Source organism: Merops nubicus, unplaced genomic scaffold (assembly GCF_000691845.1).
Source record: "Merops nubicus isolate BGI_N331 unplaced genomic scaffold, ASM69184v1 Scaffold52463, whole genome shotgun sequence".
NCBI classification, from domain to species: Eukaryota; Metazoa; Chordata; class Aves; order Coraciiformes; family Meropidae; genus Merops; species Merops nubicus.
In genome coordinates this window covers 1,295-11,625 of record NW_008597916.1, presented here as the reverse complement: position 1 = coordinate 11,625, position 10,331 = coordinate 1,295, and the positions used below count along the sequence as shown (strand labels likewise).

The following is a 10,331-nucleotide window of genomic DNA, read 5'->3' as shown; positions in this document are numbered from 1 at the left end:
GCCAGGGCCGCCAGCTCGGGCGCCGCTGGGCTCTGCTCGGGGTGTAAATACGGAGCCGTCGCCTTAGGCGCCTGCTGACGGTAAACGGAAACCATTGAGAGAAAATTTTGCATAAATACACCCAAAGCGTGCAGTCCTTCCACATCTGGCACCAGGCGGTGTAAATGCCCCGTGTTTAGCTCCTCTCAGACCTGGGCGGTAGAAATCCCCAGCTGCTGATCTCGGCGGCCCTGTCGAGGTGCAGCTCCCGCAGCACTTCGGCTTCCTGTGCTGTCACCAGGAGGGGTCTGGCGGCCCGGCCCGGCCCGGCCTGGCCTGACCCAGCCGCATGCGCTGGACCTGGGTCTCTGCATGCAGACGGGGTGTTGGGCTCCGTACACAAACCCCATAGTCGTGTTCCTGGGCTAGTTATCTGCTTTTGCAAGCCGGACTGCGACCGTTCATTTTATGGGGTCAGATAAGTGTCCCCGTTCCTGTCTCTGAAATCAAGAGAGAAAAGGTCAAGACAAGTGGAGAGAGAGAGCACCTTGCTGGGGGGAGCCTTGGGAAGGGAGGAAAATATGAGAGGAAATAGGAGCTGCCTTCTGCCATCAACAGATTGTTACTTTGTTTCAATGTAGCTGCACTCTTAAATATTGTGAAACCACCTAAAAAACCACTACTGCTTTGTAGCAATATAGGCCTTTCCTAAGTCTGTCTGTTCCTGAGTTGTCATGGAGACATGCAATATAAAAGGAGCTGGAAATTCCCAAGGCAGAGGTGGGGGGATCCTTTTCAGATAAGAGATGTGAAAGGTGCTTTGGAAATCTAGGTGGTGGCTTCTTGCTGGATGTGAGCTGACACAAAGTCTGTTTGATCTCTGTGCCTGAGACCGTGCCTTCACCCTGATTCCAGAGCTGGCTCATTGAGAGCCCTCACTGACTGTGTGCTTTTAGCCAAGTAGGCCTCTGTATTGATTTTAAGCAAAACTGCAACCATCTGTTAATACATCACTGAACACTAAGTACGAAAGATAGCAGGAGCTCAGGACTAAACTTATTTACCTTGGTTTTAATTAATTGCAGCTATGCATGAATGTGGAAGTTTTGTGGCATCGCGTTCGAGACGTGAGAATAAGTCTAGAAGAGGCCAGCAAGCGGCACTGGAACGTCTGAAAAAGGCCAAAGCTGGTGAAAAAATAAAATATGAGGTGAAAATTAATTTTTTTTTTTTTAAAGTGAATGTGACCTGAGATGCCTAACTATCCTTTATATATATCAAAAAAGTTACATAAAACAAAACTGCTCTTCAGATCAACTTTTGTTCTTTAACCGCATTTTTTTTTTCAGCCTGTAACTGTAATTGTTTTGCTGCTTTCTAGTATCATGCATTTGTTTGCTCCTGTTTTCAAACTAAGCCAGTTTTATTAACTATCAATCAGACATGCTTGATATTACTTGATAACTGTCCCACAGGGAAAGACCAACTTTTAAAATTAATTATGTAATTAATGTTATGATAGGAAGTACTTTTTTTTTTCTTAGCTGCAAATTATTTAAAACTTTAAATGAATTTCAGAGCTTTACTTGACTGAGATCCATTTATACTGGTATGCAGTGTTTCCACAAAGAACCCAAAATTTTAAGTATTTAACTGGTAGAATTGAAATCTGTCAGTGTAACACTAATACTATCCAATTAATTGTAATGCCAACAGGAAGTGACTTCCACATTGAGGTGGATAAATCGAAAGAAGCTTGAAGTGCATAGATCATTAACGCATACATTTACTTTGAGGCATAAAAGATCAAATCACCTTTGTTTTCATTGACCTCATCTTGGTGTTTTATACCAGAGCCAGAGGTCAGAAGCTTCCATTGCTATGATTTTTTGGTGTGTTTTTTTTTTTTTTTTTTTTTTAAATTATTATTTATTTATTTTTATTCCTATATTTTTGTAATGTGAAGTGAACAATAAAGCTGTCAGTTTCAAATGAAATCTATGCCAGTGCTTCAGTAGATTCTGAGTTTCAGTATACTGTAATAATTTTAAAAATTGGCAACTTGTTTTTTGTCACTCCCAAAAACACTCCAAACCCCACCTTAAACTGAATTAATAACTGCGCTGACTAGTTGTGAGCAGTGTAGGAAACCATGCATTTCTTGGGAACTTTTATGTTGTTACTGCTGAGCTATATTAATAAGTATCAATATGGGAACTGATAATACTCAGTATACCTTAACCATAGGTTGAGGAGTTTGCAGGTGTTTATGATGAAATAGATGAGGAAGAATACTCCAAGATGGTCAGAGAACGTCAGGATGATGACTGGATTGTTGATGATGGTAAGTTAAGATTCATTTGGAGAGTTATTTTGATTAAAGTGTTAGAACTCAATTAGACTTCATAATGTTCATGATTTGAGCTAAGTTATAGCTAGTACATTCTCAAAAATTGTTTTAGGACACAAAAAGATAAGCTTTTGTATGGAAGTGAATCTTTTGCATTGTTCTTATAGTAGTGTATGAGGATGATAATGAAAATATTTTTCCATTATTTTCAGCTATTGTTGAAATTTTATTTCCAGTTATCAGTGATGTGACTTTAAAGAGAAGTACTGTAATTTATAATCTCTAATTAATCATGTAATAATATGTCTAATGGAAGATACGGCTGAGGGCACTGTAGTTTTTAAAACTGTTGCATTTATAACTTTTGCTCTATATTTAAGGGGAAAAATGTAAAACTTATGGTTATGAATATATTTAGAAATATCAGAAGAAAGAATTTAAAATGTAAGTATTTAACAATTCGTTTTTCTGCAGATGGAGTGGGTTATATAGAAGATGGAAGGGAAATCTTTGATGAAGATCTGGATGATGATGCTCTTGGTTCCAGTAAGAAAGGTGGGTTGAACATGACCACTGTAGACATGGCTTTTAGAAGGTACCTAGAATGGACAACTTCTTGGCATCAGTATGGGGTGAATATGGCCAAATGGTGTGTTTACTTAAAGCTCTAATTCTGTGTCTGTGACTGTGGATTTTGTTTGGCCCCTATTATACAGAAGACAGAGGTCCACAAATTGAGGTTGAATCACTGCTAACTACTTGAGCACTACCAGGACAATTTTGATTTTAGTCTTCTGTGGGATATATATTCACTTCTAGAACAAATGCATCTAGGAATGATCTTAATTTCCAAAGCCAGTGTCTAAAGGATGCGTGATCTCTCTTGCCACTAAATACTTGTATGCTTTTACAGATCTGGGATCAAATGATTTTGCCAACTCTTATGAAGTTGATGGCAAACTGAGAAATAGAGTCTAATGTCAAGAATCCAGGCCTGGTGCCAAACTCCTGGACACTTGTGTTTTTTCCGGAGATGCTTCTATGTGAAGTGTCTTGGTCCTTTGTCTGGAATATAAACTTGAATATGCAGAGATCATCGTTGATGTGACTAGGAGAGGGTGCTGGTAGGGTTTTGCTTTTTTGTGTGTATGACAGCCATTACAAAACTGACAGCAAATGAAAGATGATTTGGCTTCATTTCAGCCAGCAGTGTGAAGGTGGCAGAAACAGATCACCTCAGCTATCTGTTCCTGCTAATAATTGGACCCTTAAAGCTTTTCTAATGTAGAATTCTCAATTTTATATTTTTTCTCTAGGAAAAGGTGTCAAAACTTCTATGGCTAATAAAAAGAATGTGAAAAAATCTGTGGTGTCAAAGCCAAACACAATTAAGTCTATGTTTATGGCCAGCGCTGGGAAGAAAAACACAGATGTAAGTTTTTACATTTTCTACTTTAAAGATTTCCAACTTGTTTGCAGTGCTTTAGTGGGAGTGGTGTAAAACAAGGGCTTATTTTAGTTTCTTGTGTCTTGCAAGTCATAAATTATTACATTCTTGTGTATGGAGCATTCCTGAAAACGTTGTGTGTGTTTCGTAGAAATGCTTTGGTCATTTACTGCTGATCTCCTGATTGGGTTTGCACATATAAGAACTTTTTGGCAATGTGTTATCTTACAGAAAACTGTGGACCTGTCAAAGGATGATTTACTAGGGGATATTCTCCAAGATCTTAATGCTGAAGTAAGTATATTAATAAAATCTGCTTAACACTGTAAGCCATTAATTTTTCTTGCTGTGGAACATACCAAGAAAATAAAGTTCATCCTAGAATTTGTTCATCTAAGGTTGATTTCTTCCCTAGCACATCTGCTTGGTGTATATATGCAGTCTGCCTGTCATCTCCACCGTGCAGAAGTTGCATGACCCTATTGGTTTGATAAACTAGAAGTGCTATGTCCTGGTTAGAGCTAGATTCTACTAATGTGATGTAGAGGCTGTGCTAGTGCAGCCTGCTAGGTTAAGGTCAGCTTGGAGGGACAGGACTTACCTGCATCTGAATCGTGGATACCACATATGCATCGCCGCGATGCAGCCAGTATACGGTAGGGTATCTCCCTCTGGCATGTTTGGGTTCACAAGAGGAACTGAGGGAGGACTGTTTCAGGAGATGACAGCCTGAGCTTCTGTCTGCTGCCTCCTGCTTTCCATGGCATGCTACAGAGAACTGGATGAGAGTCCTCTGAGCTAGGAGTGCAGGATGGCTGCTGTAGTAGGGTTGGACAGTCTCACGTGAAGCTGTCCCGTGTCACTGATGACTTTTCAATGAGTTCATGCCCCTTCACTCGATTTCTTAAAGCTGAAAGGGTTGCTCATGTGTGAACCATGAAGCTGTGGTGGTGGTGTGATGCTGAACTGGAACAGGTTGTATTGTAATAAGCATAATGCATTCTTACAGGGCAGTATGAGGGGTAGGGGTGTTCCAACGTAAAATTGTGTTCTTGGCCTTGTGTCCTCACTGTTTTGTCCCTCCCAATGATATCTGACTGAGAGTTATGATATCTTAGGCTATCCAAAACTCTCAAATCATTAAGCAGATATATTTTAATGTCAATTTTTGGGGAGCAATGATCGGGGCAATAATGCTAATAATTACACTATGGCTTCTAATTACTTAAATAGTAGTTAGCTATCTTTTTTTGGCTTTGTTGCTTGTTGCTCTAAATTTTCTTGTTAGCTGTTGATAAGGATAAGTATAAAATATCTGTACATGTAAATAAATTAAAATGGGATTTCTCTAGTGTGACAGTGCCGAAAGAGCACTTCTGCCTTCTTAAGGCATGTGTGCTCAGTACTACTGTTTCAGTAGAGAGATGAGAACATCCTACCAGTTATTCTGATACTTGTGCATTAAAGGCATGGTTAGCTATTGAAATGCTCACTGTTTGAAAACTGTTCCCATATTGACGAGTTTTTCCTCTCAAACTGTTTACCAAAAAAAGTCTAGGGTCTGTCTTCATGGGTTGATAGCTCAGCTGTGTATCAGATGTGTCCTCTAGGCAAGTAAGTAATACTGGTGCCTTCTTTCTCTTTGATGCGAAGTGTTACTAACCAAGGCAAAAGAAAACCCTAAACAACACCTTTTCATTTTGTCGCTTTCTGTTTTCTTGCAATATTCAGACTGTTCAGATAAGTCCACCACCAATTATCATGCTGAAAAGGAAAAGATCTGCTGGACTACCACTGAATCCTTTCTCTGTACAGTCCCAAACTTCAAAGGTAAACGCAAAAAAAAATCCAAAAAGTTTTCACTAATAAGTGTTAATCTGTATTTTGGTTGGTTTTTGAATACTGTTGTCTTTTATTTCTGCTTCTAGAAATTAACTTTCTTGTTAGCTTCCCTAGCTTGTCTTTTCTTTCCATATTAATCCATAAACAGAATACAGCTGTCTTTGTATCTGTAGTATAGTAATAGTTTGTAGCTGTTGCATTTGTCACGTGAAAGTTTTTATAATGTTGAGTGCATCACATGAAGGTGAGCTGCTGCTTTGTCTCCTATTTGCCAAGAGTAGAAAAGACCTTTGTGGCGGGAAAAGGATGATGGAAAGTGAAATAAGCAGAAGAAAGAGTATTTGTGGGTGTAGAAAAGGATGAGAAACTCATCTTCTGCAGAAGTGGACAGCGAGCGGAAAATTGAAGCTATTGATACAAGTTTACTCTAGTGGAAGATTTTGGAGTGAAAGGAGGGTTGGGCTTCTAAGCATGGGAGGCTAGCATTTTCTTAAGAGTTCTGGTAAATGAGAAGGACTTTACAGCTGCAAATACAATGACATATGAGTCCATAGAGGGCAAACGGAGTAGAGTAGATAGATCTGATTTGTGAAACTGTGTAATCGTGACATCAACTCTTATGCTGAAAATAATCACCAGTGGCACTTGTTTCCACAGTTGTGTTGAAGCCTAGAAGCAATCAAAAAAGAAAAAAGGGGCTGAGAGAGTAAAAGAGGGTCTTTGTGTTTATGGTGCAAATCACAGTGGTCACTTCTAGTGAGAAATATTGAGAAGGAAACTAATTTCCAAACAGGCTATTCAGATGATAACTTCTTTGGTCCTAGGAGGAGGAATTGGAGGTTTTAGACAATGAAACAGATGAAGAGGATGAAGGATGTAGCCTTGGAAAATGAATGGGAATAAAACCCAAGGTGGCAACGATGCTTTCTACTTCAGGACATGAGCAGGAATAAAAGTATGAATAATTTCATTTGGCTGAGTTAGCAATAAGTTGTTGATGAAGGCAGATTAAGTCATGTTTGCTTTCTGTTCAAGGTGAGTGAAGGGCTGAGTTTGGTGTTGGCCACAGCAGAAGTAACTGTACTGAGATTAAAACTCCAGAAGTGATTGTGTGCAACTCTAAATTCTGTATCTGTAAATGACAACTTTCTTTAAAGATAAAGATTTTGGACCTTGCCACAGTTTAAGGGCCAGTAGATGCAGAGACTTGTTGGTCATGGTGGAGGCCACCTAATACGCATCTTCCATAAGAAGCAGTTCTGTAGCTGCTGCTCTAGTGATGTCCTGCCTGAAAAACAAAATATGCGCTTCTTGCCTTAGAGTTTAGGCTTGCAAAGCATGCTGAAATGTGGTTTCCTTGTTTTTCTCACTCTCCCTGTCATGTCTGTAGCGTGAAGAAGTTCCATGGAGAAGCACTGTCTTCTCGAGACCTGTGGTGTCCTGTAAGCATCTTGAACTCATTGCTGATATGAAGGGGTGTAATTTGCCATACTGGCCTTCCCCAGTTGCTCCAGGCTCTGTCACTGCCTGACATATATTGTCACATGCTCAGCTGACACACAGGTTTTAATTTAGGGATGGAGTAGTGATAGGTGGGAAAAATCATGAAAGTAACTGCCAGGTGGGGGGTCCTGCACTTTGGTCACAACTCTGGGCAATGCTACAGGCTTGGGGATAAGTGGCTGGAAAGCTGCCAGGCAGAAAAGGACCTAGGGCTGCTGGTGGACAGCTGACTGAACATGAGCCAGCAGTGTGGCCAGGTGGCCAAGAAGGCCAACAGCATCCTGGCCTGTATCAAAAACAGTGTGGCCAGCAGGATAAGAGAAGTGATCGTGCCCCTGTACTCAGCACTGGTGAGGCCACAGCTTGAGTACTGGGTTCAGTTTTGGGCACCACAGTAGAAGAAGGACATTGAGGTACTGGGGAAGGTCCAGAGAAGGGCAATGAAACTGGTGAAGGGTCTGGGGAACGTCTTACTAGGAGCAGCTGAGGGAACTGGGGTTGCTTAGAAAGAGGAGGCAGAGGGGAGACCTTCTCGCTCTCTACAACTACCTGGAAGGAGGATGTAGTGAGGTGGGTGTTGGTCTCTTGTCCCAGGTTGCTAGTGATAGGATAAGATGAAATGGGCTCAAATTGCACCAGGGGAAGTTTAGATTGGATATTAGGAAAAATTCATTTACTGAAAGAGTGGTGAGGCACTGGAACAGGCTGCCCAGGGAGGTGGTGGAGTCACCATCCCTGGAGGTGTTTAAAAAAAGGGTGTAGACGTGGCACATGGGGACATGGTAGTGTTGGGTTGATGGTTGGACTTGATGATCTCAGGTCTTTTCTAACCTTAATGATTCTATGATTCTATAAGCACGAACTTCATTAAATGTCAATTGTAAACTACTTTTTAAAATTACAGTAGAAATGCATCACAGTACAAATGATAGTATAGAATTTAAAGTTTACTTTTGAGGAGTTTTAGCTGCCATGCTGCAACGTATGTGGAGCTTTTCCTCTAGCCCTGCTTACTAGTTCTGCAAATAGTGACTGCTAAATTTTTTTTCCCTTTTTTTGCTTTTAAGATAATTTTTTTTAAACTCACGGGTAAAATGTCTTTCAGGTAATCACCCCTGTATCAAAGAAAGCTCCTGATCATCTCAGAAAGGAAACTCTTCCTCCAGCTGCATTTCATCCTAAACATCCCAATTACACAGCAAAATCTGTCATAGTCTCTGAAAAAGAGGATACTAAGTCTCTGCAAAAAGCTACTGAAAATGGGGGAATAGTGAAGACAATAGAAGAGAAAGTTACTGAAGGTATCAAAAAGAAATCAAAACCCAGTTCTGGAAACTTTAAATATGACATATTATTAATAAAACCCTTCTTAATTTATACTAGTTAGATGTTTCAATAGCTCATATATGATGCTTTATTAGTATACTACTTTCATGCATAAAAATGTACTTTATGCACACTGCTGTAGTATAATGGCTCAAGCCTTTAGTTTTATGTGTAACACTTCCAGATGATGATCAGGGAATGATGGATTTTGATGAGGAGGACTTTGATGAACCTATGGAATCAGAGCATGTGGAGACTAGACCTGAGACTACTGAAAACTCGAAGAGAGACAAGGAAATTGAAAAGAAAGAGACAGAGAAGTTGGAATCAGAGAAGAAAGAGACATCTACCTTGTAAGAATCTCTTTTTCTTTATTTTTCTTCCACCAGGAAGCTTTTCAGTATCCCAAAACTTTAGATCTATCTTCATATTTGTCTTTGCCAGTGGGATAGTTGTGATACAGACAGACTGATGATAATGCAATCTGAGTTTTTTTTGTAGTGATGTTAAAATGGTCACATTGAACATGCTGATAGCTACTTGATGGGAGAATACTTGGTGTTTTTTGGGATTTAGCACATGACATCATAACACTTTTCAGTACATTGAGGTGACTCAGTGTGGATATTGAACAATCAATGCCAATAGACAAAGATTAGAAATTGCTAAGGGTGCTTATTCTAAACAGCCCTGAAGACTGCTATGAAAACTATGAAACTAACATTTCATAATATTGTAGCTGAAAGTATTGTCAGTAAAAGTAATGTCACATGCTGAGCAGCTGTGGCTTTGAGAAGAGGTGGAAAGTTTCTTTCCCTTTTTTTTTTTTTGTTTTGTTTTTTTTTGTTTTTTTTTAATTATTTGGAATAATCTTCAATCATGTGTTGCCATAACTTGAAGCTTAAATATTTGAGTTATAAAAAAACCTTAAAACATTTAATGACTGAAAAGGTAGTTTTGTTGAAATAATCTGTTGTTCCCACTGAGCAGGTTGTGGGGATGGTTGGATATATTTGTTATGTAACAGCTTAAATGACCAAGGCTGAAATACGAGGTGTATGATTTTTAAAGCCTGTGCATTGTGTACTGAGAACTGTACTTGTATGTGGGTTTGTCTTTGTCACTCCATCCTTCTTTTCAGAAGAAATCTGAGGAAACCCAGCTGTTGGGAATGTTGCTTGGTAGTGGAAAGAGCAACTAAAGGTGTAAGAACATAGGGCTGAAAAAAATCAGCAGTGGTGGTTATAGCAAAGGCACAGTTTTACTTTGTGTTTCTTTCTTCTTCTGCAAAACCTGCAGAAGTTTTTCTCTCCCAGATATCTCATGTTGGGACAGAACTGATGAGGATGAAGATGTAGTGGTGACAGAGGTTCAGCTGGACCCTGATCTCCTTCCACTTGTGAATGGGGAAAACGATGAGCAAGTGTTAAGGTTTTATTGGCTGGATGCTTATGAAGATCAGTACAGTCAGCCAGGTAACTGTTCAGTTAAAGGCAGAAAATGCCATTCTGATTCTTTTTATGTAACTGAGACTTTCAGACTTGCATAAATTATGTCTAGCTACCCTGTCTCTCTGTTCTCTATAACTTGTACTTTCATCTCTTTTTTTTTTTCTATACTTGTGTCCTCAGTGCAGGGCACCATGACTGGGTGAAGTAAGAATGTCGTCTCTTGATCTAGTATAGTAGTAGGGAGGTACAGAGGGTGCTTCTAGCACTTCTTAATGTTGGTGACCTGCTGATTGGCCTTTTTAAAACCCTGAATACTTCAGGAATAAGCTGATGTTTATTTCTCAGTGGTGCAACCACTGAGCAATTAAAATTCTGATGGATTATTAGAAAGGAGGTTTAGGTTGGATATTAGGAAAAAATTCTTCATCAAGAG

General features: G+C 39.6%; 1 protein-coding gene across 1 annotated transcript; it reads left to right on the top strand.

The window, feature by feature from the left end:
• Positions 1-1,066: 1,066 nt before the first annotated feature.
• On the top strand, positions 1,067-9,922 carry LOC103769621 (DNA polymerase alpha catalytic subunit-like; the record flags this gene model as incomplete). The annotated part of the gene is made up of 8 exons (XM_008936836.1): positions 1,067-1,189; positions 2,227-2,323; positions 2,804-2,884; positions 3,646-3,761; positions 4,008-4,070; positions 5,508-5,606; positions 8,227-8,422; positions 9,764-9,922. Coding segments are annotated over exons 1-8 (934 nt in total), but the record flags the coding sequence as incomplete, so codon positions are not given.
• Positions 9,923-10,331: the final 409 nt, after the last annotated feature.